We start from the raw sequence: 17,447 nt of genomic DNA, 5'->3' as shown, positions 1-17,447 counted from the left end.
GATGAAATAGCATCACTTTTGGCCAATAGGTGGCACGCTAATCAAATCATGACAATGGCACTCAAAAAGTTTGGCATAGGTACGTCAAAGTTTCGTCAAGATACAGTAGACAGGAACTTCTGCTTACTATGGCATAATTGGTAATGTTGTCGGCATGACCCAAGGAATAGTTTGAGATCAGTTTTATGACAATAGGCTAATGCAATAAGAAGATTTTTTGGAAATTTCATAATTAATGGTTAATGAATGGTTTATTACTCTTGAGCAATTGGTGGCGCTGTTACTAAAATGATGAGGCGTGGTCAATGTGAGGTAAATATCTCTAACTTTGGCATCTTTCCAAAAATGTTAAACAAAACCGTTTCATGTACTGACAATTTTTGCCATCTTGGTATGAAAAAAAAAGTTTCAAATTTCAGAAAATGCTAATAACTTTTGATCACTAGGTGGCGTTGCACCCAGACTTTTTAAGTACAATCACAGCATGGTGCTGAATATTTTTGTAATTATTTTAGAATGATTTACTTTGTTTTAAGAAGATCTCCTGACCACTAAGGGTGGTGATTTAATTTTGAGGTCTATTTGACGGCATGAGCCAAGGAATCAGAGGAAAAAAATATTTTAATTTTGTAGCTTAAAAAATTAAGTGTAGTTGGCACAAAAGCAAGTTTTTTTTTTTTTTTTTTTTTTTTTTTTGGATCCTTGCTATTATGCCAACTTGTTTTTTTTTTACGACTAACTAGTCGTTAAAAAAAAAAATCAAAAAACAAATAAAGTTAGCATAAAAGCAAGGATCCACAATCAGCTGTAATTTAGAATGAGCAGTGAGAAAAATTCACAGAGGGTATGAAAAAGATAGATTTATTTACTGGCAAAATAGAACAAAACAAACAATAAAACAAATAAAATTAGAGATCAGGACTAGCAACAGTACAATGTATCCACAGAGATGTTTGGCTTTGCTTCACCCTATCCTTGCAAAAAAACAGAAATACAGACATACAAAGAACAACAGCAACAAAAATATTGACTTACAAAAAGAGAAAAGAAGACACTGATGTCTTCTGAAGAACAACACTATCTACAAACACTGAAGATTAGCCACAAGGTTACAACAGCCTTTTTCATTCCATTTTCTTATAAGTCATTACAAAATGATAATTATGACAATAATCTCATTATAATAACTGTATTAATTGCCCCGGTTCCTTGCCTTGTATTCAGTGCAGTGTTTGCTCCAGTGTTTGTAATTGAGGGCTTCCAGGTTAAGAAACAAAACTTATGACCTCACACATACTGTACAACTTGTATCCATCTTTTAAGGAGTACTTGATATATATATATAAAAAGTGTGTGGCTTTTATAACCTGGCTTGATGTGCGTGTGCCAGGCCATCCCTTCAAAAACAAACAGGAGAAACACTGCAGCAACAGGCAGAAACAAACAAGACTTCTAAAATGAAATCTGGACTTGTTATAACTTATCCAGTGGTCATGCACCAATTACCAGAACCTTTCTGTATCATACTCAAGGTAGGAAAAATTAAAGGGAACAAAAAAGGGGTGGGGGGACAAGATTAGAATAAAACAAAACCTAATATTTGAACATAAAAGTTAGTGTTTTATCTGAACTGAAATGCAAAACGTCTTGGGAAACGACAACAGAACGAACAAAAACTTGCTCTAAGGGTTGCGCATTTTGAGCAAACCCACCCCAGAATTGATCAATATTCCCAACCGCCATCCAGCTCAGCGTGCCGTTCCTCAAACCCTCGTTTCAAATGCCACATTTGCAAATGTCCATCCCACAAACGTGGCTTTCCGACACCTTCAAGGGCAATGAATGTTGCTCTCAAAAATGTAGAATACATTAATTATTTAACTTATATAATATTGTAGCATAAAATTGAGAACCCAGGAGTTCTGGTTGGATGTGCCAAGCTCCAACCAATAAGTTTTTTTTTGATGACTACTCGGAACGAACAACAGCAAAAAAGTTCCCTAGGTTAGCTACTCCCCCGTCCCACAAGCACAACTCAAGGTATCCTGCGGTGTATTGAAATGTCTGGTTTCATGTTTATATGTGTGTGTATGCGTTCAAGTATGCACGGCTGTTAGTCCTCAGCACATGGATATGGTGACGTTGATGCCCAGGTTGCCATTCTCTGCAAACAGCTGAGCAATGGAGGTGTCAAACACAAGGCAGTCACTGTTCATGATGGCGGTGGCGATGCCCTCGTGAATGGAGCGTGGCGTCGCCTCCCAGGTGAGTCGCCTCCGGTGACCGTTCAACTCCAGCCGGTAGGCGAAGTTTTCCGCCTGTTTCCGTGTGCCAATCAGCTGCACGATGGCAAAGAACTGCTGGTGGCCGTCGTATTTCTCCTGCTTCTCCAGCACGAGCATAAAATGGAAGCCGAAGCACGACTGCATCATGACCCAGTCCACCGCCCCAGGCAAGTTGATGTCTGTGGCCAGGAAGACGATATCCTCACCTTGTAGCGTGGTTATGGACTTGTGCTGGTGCAGCAAGTGCGGCATGACGGCGTCGAGAGATCCCTGCCACTTGCAGGAGGCACCAGGACAGGGGCAAGAGTATGGCCGGAATTCACAAAGCTCCTCGTGTTCGGCCTTGTCTGTGTGCGGTAGGGTGACTTCGCAGCCCGATGAGGCATACTTGCATGGGAAAAGCACTGAGTTGGCCACTTTCTCCATGGCCAAATTGCGGATTGAACCAAGAGGACCTCTGCAGGTGGGGCAACAGGTAAGTTTGGGCCGGCAGTTGCTACAAACCAAATGTCCGCTCTGGCACTGCAGGATGGGCGGCAGCACATAGTCAAAACAGACCGGACACTCGAACAGGCTGGCAAGGTCGCTGTTGGACGCGGTGGTGCCCGACAAGGTAGGGACGCGCTGAGAAGGGGGACACTTAGAGGTTCCTGTGGGCAGCGCTGTGGCAGTCTGGCGACTCATTTCTAAAGGAGATAGAGACGAGAGTTAGCATGGCTAACACATACAGCCAAAAGGAAATTGAGGTATTTAAACCAAATCCAACCGCAGCTAAACAGAGATCAGCTCGCATCTAACACACTGATCTGAGCATCTCTGTAACCTGAACATAAAGTAGTAGACATTTTAAAACATAGCCTTTGGGTAAAAAAAAAAATGCACGTTTCTGCTGATTCAACCAGTATGAACTCTAAATAAAAAAAGGCTACGAAAGTGTTTTGGGCCTGTTCTTCCTGAGAGGCTCATAGATATAGCCGTCAAGTGCCACCGATAAGTCAGACACCGCCCTCTGGGGAAAGCTTGGGGCAGCTATTTTTGGCCCGACTAAAATGCACAGATGCCTCTCTTTTTTTTTTTTAGCCAGACATGAAGAGTGGACTCATACCAGAGCGCATGTCTGCTTCAGGACTGTTCCTATGGCAACAAGCTGCAGTAAAACGGGTGTATGTGTATGGGACAACCTGTGGAGAGAAGTATAAGACCTGCGATGGATTCTTTCCTAATGCATGACAGAAGGAGGGTGTAACACTCTACTGCTATTATAACCTACATCTGCACAACAGTCAATAGGAAGCATAAGAGCAACTGTAAATCAACACTGGAGAACAAATGAATAAGACTCATTGCAGATTTAACATGGACATCAATTAACAGACTACAGAACAAAGCAGCAGCGTGGCAGGATCAGAGCACAGTAAATCGTCTCATATGGAGAAATAAGGACAGTGCCAGAAAAGAGGGTGGGGGTGTGAACAGACACTAAGCTCTGTGTGTGTGTGTCTTAGAATCTGCTAGTAAACACATCTGTTCTGATAAAACCCTAAGTATTTTTAGCCTCCTCACTGAGCAGCTCTCAGAGTATAACAACTGAGGCCAAAATTAGCCTGAGCACAAGAGCTAGCACTACGTCCTCAATGCCTTTCTAGGCTTGTAGTCAAAAGACCAGAGGATTAGAAATGGCAACAAATATATATATGGGTGCTGAACATGATTTACATATGTTCCTGGATCATCATCCTTTCATCTTGGAAAACAATTTTTAATCCAAAGAATTTTTAGAAAGAAAAGGGTTAGTCTTAGGTCCCAGAAGAGGAAAGAATGATGCAGGGACGTGTTTTACATCACAATCAAAAGCAACACTATATTCAAGATATTTGTACATCAATAAGCAGCAAACCCATAACCTAGATTTTGCTAGCACAATCCTGTAGGGTTACAGGAACACCGCCCCCTTGGGTATGTCATTTTGTGCATGAATGAATGAACGATTGTTGCTTGAGTGCATGACATATGTGTAGTCAAATCCCAGACAAGCCCCCAAATTGTGTTGTCAGAACTGTAGAAAACCAAAACTGGGTACTGTCAGGGGTGTCCAGTCTTGCTCCTGGAGGGCCAACGATCTGCAGAGTTTAACTCCAACTCAAACACTCTTTACCAACTAATCTATGTCTTGAGGATTATTACAAACTTCCAGACAGGTTGGTGCTGAACTCTGCAGGATGTTGGCCTTCCAGGAACAGGACTGGACACAACTGGCCAATGTTGAGATGTGCACTTATTTCCAGAGCAGTTGTTACTGATACAATGAGAGAAGCAAAGACAGTCCGTCTGCTTGACATTGAGCCAAAGAGACAGCAGGCCAACTTCCCACCACGAAACAGTCTGAGCAGCTGATGGCTGTTGTACACTACTGTTCTGACATGGTTGCTCCATTAAGCTGAGGTTTTAATGACAGCTGAAGTGATGCCCATGTCTCACTAAGAGGAAAAAAAAAAAGTGTAAATGAATTGGAAGGGAAGGGAAAGCAAGCATAGGTCCTGTCATGTTTAGAGTTTGAGATAGTGGTTGAGCTGTGAAAAAGAATTATTTATGGACACTGACTTTAGTAAGTTGTGCTTGGCAGGCAAAATATGCTTTTCTGGGGGCAGAGATGCATTCCAGAGAAGCATGTTCAAACATCATGTTCATCTGACTAGTAACTTGTAATGAGCAAGAATAAGTGTCAGTTTATCAATGCAAGTTTAAAAAAAAAAAAACTGTCCAATTTGGGTTATTTTGGAAAGATGTAATGTATATTGTGACCATTTGCCATTGTTTTCCTTTTTAGTCCAATGTGCCAAAAGTATATAAAGCAAGAAATTATATGACATCTATATAGACTTGGGTTTACAACTACTACTAAGGACTGGTTTAAAACTCAAGTAAGAAAGAGTGGTAGAAGCCCTTGTGGCATTGCTGATTTTTCTTTGTAAAGTTCTTCGTCTGGGAATCAAAAGAACTGTGGCGTGTCTCTTTCCTCCAGCAGTGCTGAGCTGCTATGTCAGTGGAAAGTTTGCAGTCCATCACATATAACAGGAAATCCTGTAACCCCAGAGGAAGCGGTTAGAACTCGTCAGGTCTTCTAATGGCGTTAGGAAGACAGAACAAAAGGCAAATGGCAATGCAATATCTACACTGCGCAAGCTGAAGCTGCAATACCCAAGACTGTTATTTGTGTCTCTCAGGTAGACAGTCCGGCCAGGTAACTTTAGTACATCAGATCAGTAGAGCCTTAGCAAAAAAAAAAATCAGCATTAATACTAAGGGTAAAATCAGCTTTGGTGCTTAGAACAGTCAAGAAAGCAGTTGGACAAATCGCAGTAAAAATAAAAAATTAAAAAAAAGTACTACCGTAATGTAATGTAGATTCTAACATTATGTACAACAGCACAACATGCTTTCAATGTTTTGGCCAAGGATTTGCACCTAATTTTGCATGTGTGTGTTCAATGTTTCTTGGCTCACAGAAATGTTGAAAGGTTAGAGAGTTCAAGCCAATTCAACACTACAACCTGAGTGAACAAAGGCTTTTGGCCTTCAGTGAGTCTTGATTATTTGCAAGGCAGAATATTGCAATTTGTGAAACCTCAAACAATGACATCACACACACACACACACACACACACACACAGTATTGCCGTAAGAAAGATTAAGGGAAAAAAGTAACACAATCTACCATAGAATCTATCATTATCCCACACCCTGGAGCGAAAGCAAAAAGCACAAATCACCAGAGCCATCACTCATCTCTCAGTCAGAACACAGATAATTGCAATGTAGTCACATTTCAAATATTCTAATGCTGATGAATTCAAATATCAAAACTGCAAGCTAGGTTTGTGAAGCGTAGAGCATGAGCTGGGACTTTACATGTCTGGTAAGAGATATGGGCTGGTTTCTGACAAGACATGACAACATGAAAGTGAAAACTCTTGAAAAAAAAATTTAAATTAAAAAGGCATATCTGAGCTGCTTTGCTTCAATAAGCAAATTTATAATTCTGTATGTTAAAGGGGTCATAACATGAGAAATAAAATCTGCCTTGATATTTTGAGCATATAGGAGCTCTTTGTACTGTTACAAAAAACCCTGAAAGTTGCATAGCATTTATATTATAAAGCTTCATCAATAGTTTGTTTTGGATCTTATGTGCAAGATGACATCACTCTGGCATAAGCATTTGTAGGAGTGTAATGTTACATGTATCGTACGATTTCATGGTCATTTTCCAAAATCAAAATAATCATCCCTATCCTCTTGTTACTGGAGACTTGAATGAGCAGAGCATGTGTGTGTCATTATTTAGTCACTTGGAATGCACTTGTCAAAGGGAGCAATGTAATTTCGTCATTATCTTCAGCTGGGATGTTCTGTGACGAAGCAGCCCGGATGCGTGTCAGCAGATGTCGCTGTTTTAATGTCATAAATAAAGTTAGCAGAACTGCTGCAAATAGCATATATTAAAAACATAAAATGTACGTCTAATATTACAAAAAACTACAGTATGTATAAAACATTATTTATTATATTATATTATACACACACACACCCCAGCTGAAGATAATGAGAAAATTACATGGCTCCCTTTGCCAAGTGCATTCTAAATGGCTAAATAATGGCACGCACATGCCCTGCTAACAAAGGGATAAGGCTGATCGGTTTGATTCGGAAAATGACCATTAAGTGTACGATACTCGATAAATGTATAATTGCACTCCTAAACATTTGCATGAACAATTTGCCTTTTTTACCATAGGCTCGCCCACTGCTGTTCAGTTTCTTAATGGCTTGATTATGCTGAATGTGAGTGTCATGTAACAAAGCAAATAAAAATTGCAATCATTGCTGCTATCTACAACAAATACACTATACAGATGTGCAATCGCTTTTTGACCACGCGCTTGAGTCTGTCGCCAATAGGACAAATGGAATGAAGGAATCTTTGCTTTGATGCATTTGGTTTAAACAGCTTGTTCGCATCTTTGCACAGATATCAAAAGTATCTTAGCATAAGGAACACAAGGATTTTTAAATGGGATCCCAGATCACGTCAGAGGACTGATTGGGGAATTTTGTTTTGTATATGACGAGACACAGTGTCATAATGAGTTCACGAAGAAACATTTGTTGAAAGAAATCGGTACTAAATCTGCCTGCAGCTGCATCACAAACTGTACATAAATGATTTTGTAAAGTTTTCCTAGAATTTTTTTCCCCCCATGTTGTCTTAACATTCACTTGCATTAGCGAAGGTACATTGATAATGTTTCCTATGCTATGGTGTTAGCCAATCACAAACAGTGGTTGGTTACTGGCAAGCCATAAATGGCCGACTCTTAAAACAGGTTGTTTTAGACATAGGGTGAGAAAAAGGGTAGAAAAGAAGAAAAAGAAAAACCCTTTAACATTACAAGTAAACCTCAAACATTAAAACCCATGTCATTAATAATAATTCTTTATTTCACCCAGCCCCTCCTTCTCAGACTTGACGGACACAAAGGTTGCCAGATTCCCACTCAGGCCCCTTTCATTTGCCAGCTTCCATGATTGAAATGAAATACGCTGTGTCTTCCTACAACTAGCAACCCAGGGCTCAGAAACACGATTTGGTTTACTGACAGTGGGCGGGTTTCAAAAACCAAAACAGAAGCCAATATAAAATCCTACATACAGCACCTTTTGAGAGTTGCTCTTCTGGATCTTGTTTAGAAAGTACAAAGTTGCATAACTAACCTCTCTTACAAACACCTACATTAATGAAACACTTGAACAGTTTCTTACAATGCAACACCTTGAAAAGCGTGAGGCAGAAATGTCTAATATCCATTCGAAGGCTCACAACCTGATGATAGCGCTAATTAATGATATTAATAAAACTTACATTTCTATCTAAACTATGGCTTCGTGTTTAATCAGGTACAGCAATAATGTGGTCTGCTGCCATGACTCCATGTAGATGTTTGTGGTCAAGAGCTTTGTTCACACAGTAGGTGTTACCATTGGATTTAAGCTTGCTGCAGCCGCTTTAATGTGGTTAGCATTCTGCAACATTCCGTAATAGGAAATTGTTTTATTCCTGAGATTTGAAAGCAGCATCCAAAACGGATAATGAATGTTTTGTGGCTCATCAAGATTTATGAAAGTTTGACTAGCTTTTTCAATTTCTCTATTAGGCTTGTATGTGTTACGGAAACAAGCTTGTACAGTACACATGTATGACTGCAGAAGGGGTTTGTGGGATACATTCTGGGACATGCTCCAATAAAATAAACTGCTTTTGGTCTAATTTGTAAACAGCGTTCTCGAACACAATGCTCTGGAAGAAGTCCTTCTGAAAGTGATGGAAGGCACAGACAAGATGTTTAGTATGCGGGCCTCTGGTGGATGAAGAGATTAAAACCAAAAAATGGCAATGCGGTGTACCCAAAGAAAGTGTCAATAAAGATAGAAAACTTTCCAATGTCTAATGGTTGCCTGCAGCCCAGGTTCAGAGGGTCTGATAGTCTGATGGTACAGATCAGTCCAGCTTTCCAGATGGGAACTGAGAGGGAACATAAGCACGAGCACTTATCTTCCATCTTTTCTTAAATACTTCTCAATTTACTAAGAACTCCTGCACATCCCCATGAACTGAAGCTGAACTAAACATCAGCTGAACATGAAATGAAGCATCACATCCAAGAAAAACCCAACCCTGTTGCAAGTTTCAACGCTCCTACATTTCCAAAGGCCTGCACATTGGCAGTAGTTTCTGTTTGGATAACCTAAACATTGCATGTTCTAAAAATATAATAACAGAACACACACAGTGAGAACATAAAACTGAATACTTGCCTTCGTCCATATGATTCCCAAGTACGTCTTTCTTCTTTCCTTGAAATGTGTGGACCTCTAGAATGATAGAGAATGCAAAAAGAGAGGTTAGCCTTATAAAACACAATAAAGAAAATCTAGATCTACCTATGTTTTTTTTTCCAACTAGAGACACATTTATGGTTTATTTTAGAACTGAATGTGTTTGGTTTTTCCAAAAGAAAAAAAAAAAAAAAAAAAAGGTGAAAATCAGGTCTCACAGCTAGTCGGTTCATACATTGCATAACCAAAGGGAAAAAAAAGTGGTGTTTAATTGTCCATGCTGTTTAGGTGTCACTAAGCTCCCACACTAACTAAACAACAACTACTTAACTGTTGTTAATACTTCTTGAAACACTGTTCTTTAACAATAAAGACTTTCTAAACATTTTTTCTATAGCAACCATATAAATTATGATTAGAGATAAGTCAATGAAACTGGGAACAAAACATGTACAAAACAAGAAGAACAGATATTTCTTCATACCATGATGTTAAGAAACAGACACACCCCTCCAACCGACCTCCTTTCAGCGGCCCTATGAATACAGCTTTATACAGTTTCTACCTTTCTAACATGAGTCCATACTCATGATATGATACTCATGGTGAACAGGACTAATGCACAGAACAACAGTGTCTAAATTCACATTGATTTCTCCACACTAGGCTACACTTCAATATTTCATCAGAAGCCATTCAAAATGGAAGGTCGATCAATATGCATTAAAGTATCTGGTGAAATTATTCACCAGTTTAAGAGATACAGAAGTCTAAATCTGGCAGGTGGTCAATATCATGGATCAGCGTGGCCAAAAGCCAACAGGGACTTAAAAGCTGAAAACTCAATTTTGTTTTGATATCAACAATTGTAATTGACTGTGCAGCTAGTATGAGAAGCTCATGATTAAGTTATAAATCCATTCATGAGTCATACAGTGACCTGTCTCGATCTACCTAATCTCGGGATCAATTCTATATCACACAAAAAAAACAAATGAAGCCATTTAACCAACAGCAAAAAGCTTCAGCTTAAGAAAAAGAAAAAGAAAAAAAAAAGTAGGACAAGATAAAAGCATAGAAATGTACTGCGAGTAGTTGACAACTTTAAGTTAACATTTTTATTTTTTAAGGTGATTATTTTAAGAGAAAATGGTCACTAGCCACTAATTTTAAGTCACATTTAATTTTAATAGTCATGTTATCTGACCTCAAAAAAAAATGCATACAATTCAATCAAACATGAATTTTATTTAATTTAGTCTTAAAAAAATTGCAATAATTAAATTGCGACGTTCAAATTAAAATTTGTTGTCATCTACCCATATATATATATATATATATATATATATATATATATATATATATATATATATATATATATATATATATATATCCAGTCTGATGCAGAAATATATGATCCTCCAGTCTGTGAGTCAGAGTTGTCCTTAGCAAGTCATAGCTTGCCCTCAGTGTACTGTCTAACTTTAATGTTCAAGCCCCCCCACACCAATCCAAAACTCAAATGTGTATCCTAGTCTACATTATTACACAACTGTGCTTTTATGTTCACTCCATTAGCAGAGTACAAAACACTGGAACAATGCACACAGAAGATCTGATGACAGCTTCACTGAAGCCACGCTTCCATGCCATAGACTCAAGCTTTCTACAAACACACAGTGGCTACAAAAAATAAAAATAAAAAAAGGGAGGGAAATCAGCATTTTAAAACAAACAGAGAGAAGAAAATAAGTGTTGTCTCTCAAAATAGACAACTTTCCTTTCTTTGTCCACAAAAGAAAGCACAGGAATGTTACAAGAGGCCCAAAGGACAGCAACTGTGAGAATGGACTGGTTCTCCAATTCATACACAACAGGGTACGCTACATTTGAATGGGTTTTTAATGTATTGACTGTCCTTTGAATTATGTCAAAACTGAAAATGTTTCGAGTGTTACATTGTGCATTCAGTTAAAGCATTTTGTCCAATGTTATTTTAGTCTCATGACTTTAATGGTATGGAGACAACGAATAGTTAAAACTTTCTTTAAAATATCCTTTTGCATTCCACAAAAGTCATTCATTTATGGAATTACAAAAAGTTAGTAAATGAGCTTTCATTAAGGGCAAAGTGAATGAGAGATTCCTTTCAGTTTGTAAAATTAGTGGTGGTAGAAAACAATGCAAGATGGTTCTTTTACCTTTAGGTTTACTAGCAGTTCTGGCCGCTATGCAAGAGAAGAGCTTGAGCACCCCCTTCCATGAGTACACAGGCTGTAGTCTAATGGTAGCCGACATGGGGAGCAGATTGACTCTTCATCATGCTCTTTCCATAAAAACAAAAGGGCCTGTACAAGAGGGTCCCTCCTTTTCCGTTTAACACTCGTTTTACTACAGTCTTCTAAAAGCAGCTTAAGATAGAAACACAGCTCCAACAGGTCACCTAGGGCCACGGTAAGGTATCCCCAACCCCAACCCCCCAATGGAGGAAGGGATGAGTCCCAAAACACACCTACAGTCTTAATTCCAGCAAGTGTTCCTCAAAGTAGAGAGCAGTAGATCTGTGTTTTAAAAGACTTTCTTTTTCAATGAAGAACAGCCCAGGACGAGCACAAAGAAAGTCATTAGAGTAGAAAAAAAAATTGCTGTAGTCTAGGAATGTTACACAAGTAGATCCAGATTCCAGTGCCTGGAAGGAGACTTCAGCAGCAATCTCCAGAAAGACTAAAAACAGGGTTAAGGAGTCTAGCTGTTAGGCATCTCCACCTCTATAAGCACATTCCAAAACTTGTTTAAGAAAGACCACTCCCAGGATTTTTAGAGTACCCAGTTAGCTCTCCAAATGAAGAAATTGTAGAGGAAAGAAGTACGCTGTTGCACAGAGTCGCAAACTCCCAGAAAGACCGCAGAAGGAAGGAGAGAGTCCCGCCTGCACAGTCACCACTGTTGCCTGTGGATCGAGGAGTCAAATGTCAGTTTGAAGTCAGCAAGCTCGCTCTCTCTGGTTCTCTCTCTCTAAGGAGCAGGAGGAGGAGGAGTAGGACCGGTTCAAGGGCCCAGCCGTGTCAGATTACACAGCTCCTCCTTTTGCCGCTGCCTCTATTCACGTCTCCCAGACAAAGAGATTTTACAGCATGGCACCTCTACGACAGCCGGCAACTTAAACAAAACACTCAACGATCACACACGCTGCTCATAAACAACACTGACAAAACCACAAATACTGAGCAGTGCAGCTTTACAGGCACTTTAATGCCTTTGTGAGTAGAGCGAGAGAATGTGGTACATTACAACAAATTCAATACAGCCAATCTTAACTGCTATAAAGAAGCTCAGAGCCACATCATACACCACTAAGTATCCCCTCTCACCACTACCCAAAATACCCCAGCGCACGCCCAACATGCCTAGAATAAGGCTGATAAAAACAATCTGACCTTTCTGTTCTTGAAACTGTACAACAACCCCCATGTGCGTTTCAGTGTGACACTACAGGGCTCTGACTGTCTCGTGTGACCTTTGGTCCCTTGCCTCCGTCAAAACATGCCCTGTAGATTTAGCTAGTGATAACATGGCAACCAAAACATTAAATTCCACAAAGCTGTGCTCATAAGATCTTGTATTAAAATCCTTGCCATTACAGTCACAACAAATGGTGTTCAGCTTCAGGTTCTTCAGGCAGCCTTTTCCTATTTATGTAAAAACATCTGTTAATCATAGAGTTGTTAAATACAGTAATGGACCTATAAAAGAAATGAAAGCCTTTTGAAAATTATCAAAGGCCATTCGCCAAGTCTTTTGTTCCAGTGTTGCAACATTATCATTTGAAAGGGCAGATGTGAGGGTTCACGGATGTTAAATAGGTTTTGCTCACTGCCTCACACACAGTGCGACTGAAACACCTGCAGGCATCCTGTTCTGTGTTAAAAAGGTGCTTATTGTAATTTCTCACCAACCTGTCTGCACTGATAGAAGGAAAAATGCCTTGCCATATCAATGGCCAAAACATACAAAAATAAAAGTCTTGTATGATAAAAATGTAACATTCTTTTAAATGTTGTCACTTAACATGTATTCAGCGTACTCTGATTTTTCCCAAATCTTTAACTATTTAAAATAAATTGTTCTTTATTACAGTATTACAATGAATTTTAAATCTAGAAACAGAAAACGCAGTCATCTTCTAAACTCACAGTACATTTTACACTGTATGACTGTATCTTTCATGTTTTTTATATTTTTAGTTAAATTATACATCCACAGTGAGTGTCATTATCCATACATAACCTTCTAAACTCAACAAAAAAAACTGTAATGTAATATATTGTAATACAAATATTAATGAAAAAAAAAAATACTCCCAACAAATCAAAATTCCAGACTATACTGTATAAGGACTCATATGCTCCCTTGATAGGTCAATTATAGTTGAGCTTTGAAAACCAATGCACCATGTGCTCCACACTGCCCCCATGGGCCCAGATAATATGCTGACAGCAGAATGATTTGTTAATGGTACAAATCTCCAATCAACACAGGACAAGGAGTTGTAAACAAAAGGGCTGAGGGTAGGGCAGAGATTCTGCCCAGCATTTCCATCTAAATGAGGGCTCAGGCATGATATTTACATGCGGGCCATAGTGCTCCAGGTAGAATAAACAGCAGAGCTCTACTCTATACTCAGGATGCAAAACAATTGAAATTTTCCACTGGAAACTAATTTAAGAGAAAGAAAAAAAAAAATTCACATATCATTCATGCTAAATTTACAATCATCAGTGCAGTTGTTCTGCGCAAGATGCAAATTTTGATCTACGCCTTTCTTAACAGAAGGCTTTTACACAATCCAAAAGCATTGTGAAGACATGCACCGGCAACAGGACATTAAAATCACATTTCATTTGGTGCAAACATCACCACCATAAACGAAACACCATACAAGAAGTAGAACTGAATTTATCTCGGGCAAACAAATTTGAAAGGCAAAATTTTATCCTACACGGGCTTTATTTCATTACTACGACCACACCGTGTAACGGACTATACCTGCATGACTATCTTCCACACACTCGTCTCCAAGTGGGCCACTCATTTCAAAAGTGAAACAGAAGCTTCTCTATCTGAAGACAAACAGGGGGAAATGAAGCATAACATGCACACTTCATTAGCGATTCTATCCCATCCATTATCCTTTGCTCTTCTCTAAGATATCTTCTACATGGACAGAGTCCATTAGTGCTCTGTCCTGTAACTCTATATACAGCTAGAGCTCTGGGCAAGGGGCTGTTAAGGTAACACACAGCTATAACCATTCAATTGCTGTGGGCAACCTAGACAAACAATAAAGCATTTGGTGCATTTGTATTGTCATTTACATTTACGTAAGAGGGTTTGAGTCTATGTTCAGTGTCAAAATTCAAAAGCTGTCCTTCTCAATCATCTTCACAGGGCACAAATGACAGATCCTTGCCAATTAAAGTGGGCCTATTCCATATGCTGAAAAGCAGACTTTGAATTGGCTTAGACGCAGCACATCGGATGAATAAACGACACAAACTAAAACATCAGCATGTTCCCTGCTCTTTTGCAAAGCGGGATCTCAGAGCCAAGCAAATCTCAAGTAGGTTGATATCAATAACACTATTTAAATGAACAAAAGCTCAATTATTAGAATCAACTGCGACAATTGAATACGAAACACGCCAAGCTAGAAAAGGCACAAATTGATTGTTGTCGAGGAGAGAGAACACAGATGCAGTGAGAAGACTGAATCCACCCACCTCCATGCATGTATTCAACGTAAACAATCAGACTTCTTGTCTGCTTCACTCAGACAGATGGTCGACCAGAATTATGATCCTGTAGCGATTTTGCAGGAGACATATTGGTGGCACAAGGGGGTAAAGAGAACAGCGTTGTCTGTACGCGGGTATAAGAGGCGGAAGAGAGATGCAATGGACCGAAGAGTGTGAAATGGTCTATCCCTGCTCTATACTCTTGTTTCAGCTATTCTTAACAGGCTCAGGTTACCTCACCATTACCCTGAAGCTGTGGAGTCCAACTCTAAAAGACAGATGCCGTTTCTGTGGGGGGCAACCAAGTTCAGCTGACCAAGAGTGTGCAGCTGCCCCACAAAAATAAGTTGAAAACAAAAGTCACAGTAAAATGACTCCTGACATTATTGAAATTATCCAAATGTCCCAACAACCACATGATTTTTAGGCAAATATTTAGTTTCACAACACAGCACTAAGTAGAGATTCGATTTAACTAATATTTACGCTTCCTCTTTTTATTGTTACACTGGGAACACTAAAATAGAATAACAACGGTCTTTCAAAGGAACAGATGCCTTGCGAGTCAAAATATTAAAAGATATTAAAAAGTAGAAATTTGAAATATCAGTAACTTAATAAATGATATTAATTAGGTAAAACGCAAAAGGCAATTATTTACCAAGTATACTTTCTCACATAACGCTGTTATCATTACTGCTATTACCTGTTGGTGAAAAAAAGATATTGGTTGAAAGGTTGCATGAACCTTGTGAACATCTTACTAAAGAACACTAATCTCTCTAGAGCTGAAGTACCAGCAAATGCAGAGATAAACAATCAATAACTTTGTGAAGTATGCTCCATAACATGATCTCCAGTTCACCGCTGAGGCGTGTGGGGAGAATGAAAGAGGAGGATTGCATTTCCAAGTACCTGGACACACAGAAACACAAATCTAATGTGTCCCAAAGCCAAAGTAGAAGGGTTTATGCATTTTTAACCTCAGGCCTACTTAGGCATTTTCATCAAACCAATAGAACTGTCTACGGACAAATAAGACATCCCAGACAGATGCAGGGTTAGCGGTTTAAAATAAACAGCCTGAAGGTTTTCTTAAACCTTCTACTTATCATATGCAGGAAAATATGAAGTTTGTGGCAAAACCACCGTATTTACAACAACCTTACCTTGATAGTAGAATAAGGTTAGTTACAGAAGGGATTTGACCCTTTCCTATCTAACTATTGCATCAACCAGCTGCAACTTAACCTCAATTACGGTAATCGATAGGGGAGGTGCTTAAGCGGATCTTTAAGGATAAAGAACAACAAAAACGGTACAGCTCAATTCAGACTGGAAACAAAGATGCATCATCTCCATGGCAAATCGTAGCTGCTTTGTAAACAAACCAGAGCGATGATCGAGTTGCCAAGTTCAAGGCGTCTGAAAGCGCGGAAGCTTAAAATAAATCCCGTGTGTAGCAGAGACACGGGCATTCATGACATTAAGCTTCTTTAGGTCTCAAAGCAAATCACATGCACGCGATTTTACTGTAGCGTCTTGAGTGTAAGAGTAGTGTAGACTAGAGAAACAATGGTCGGTTGACGGCTAACTTTGTGCGTATGTTCGTTATGACTGCTTTCTAAATCATCATCATTACAATAGTGACCATAACAGTGATAAAAAAAGGATACCAGATCCCATGCTGACCCAGCTAACGCCGTCTTTGTGCATTTAACACACGTGTAGATAATGCCAGGCTGCTTTTGCACTGCACTTTGCGTGCAGAGATTAATACAGCATCTGTCTGTCAGTCAAGTCATCTCACTACGGCTAGAATCAGTCAAATACGATCCAATGTCAATTAACGAGGCCTCAAACTTGGGACTAAAAGAATAAACACAAATTACGTGCCCGCATCTATACACCCCACTGATGAGATTAGAAAGCACTACAATGGTTATATTTCATTTCATCTCGTCACATTAACAGTGTCTCGTTTAGCATAAGCAGAGAAAGCTAGCAAAGCCGGGCTAATAATGTTACATGGATCAAATCTCAGCGCTTGGTAGAATTAAAAAACATTTTGTGATCAGGTACGAATCACATCAGGAAACGTAACGAGTTAACAGAAAACTGGGTCACATAAAACGTGTTTTGATAAGGAACACAGCAAAAAGGGTGATAGCATGGTTGGCTAACCGCTTTTGAGCTAGCTAGCACGCTAAGCCTAGTAAAATCAACAACAGAGCCATTATCCTCGAATGAGGGATTTATACACTGCACTTACCTCCAGAAAAATATCCTCCTGCTGCCAAACGGAACAATTAAAAAACAACCCACTACACGTAGATCCGAGTTAGGTTATACGTCCGTTAATCGTCTGGATGTTTGTGTTTCCACATTCGCTAAAAGGAGACGCTGCTGTCGCCCGGCAGTCTCGGTGTCGCGCACTGACTGAAGCTGTGCAAATATATTTTTCACGGGAGCG

General features: G+C 39.4%; 1 protein-coding gene across 3 annotated transcripts; it reads right to left on the bottom strand.

Annotated features, from left to right (window-relative positions):
• Positions 1-845: 845 nt before the first annotated feature.
• Positions 846-17,422, bottom strand: siah1 (siah E3 ubiquitin protein ligase 1). Of its 3 annotated transcripts, none has more exons than XM_043264933.1 (3): positions 17,247-17,422; positions 9,159-9,215; positions 846-2,971 (listed from the first exon to the last, which is right to left on the bottom strand). In XM_043264933.1, exons 2-3 carry the CDS (start codon positions 9,166-9,168, stop codon positions 2,121-2,123), a joined length of 861 nt encoding a protein of 286 aa, XP_043120868.1. In that variant the 5' UTR covers positions 9,169-9,215; positions 17,247-17,422; the 3' UTR covers positions 846-2,120. The 3 variants fall into 3 exon arrangements, with proteins under 3 accessions (XP_043120868.1, XP_043120867.1, XP_043120870.1); XM_043264932.1 differs by lacking the exon at positions 17,247-17,422 and adding an exon at positions 11,381-12,166; XM_043264935.1 differs by lacking the exon at positions 17,247-17,422 and adding an exon at positions 9,664-9,688.
• Positions 17,423-17,447: the final 25 nt, after the last annotated feature.

The sequence above is a fragment of the Puntigrus tetrazona genome, chromosome 18 (assembly GCF_018831695.1).
Source record: "Puntigrus tetrazona isolate hp1 chromosome 18, ASM1883169v1, whole genome shotgun sequence".
Lineage (NCBI taxonomy): Eukaryota > Metazoa > Chordata > Actinopteri > Cypriniformes > Cyprinidae > Puntigrus > Puntigrus tetrazona.
Note: the sequence above shows the minus strand (reverse complement) of the source record. Positions and strands in the feature narration are given on the sequence as shown.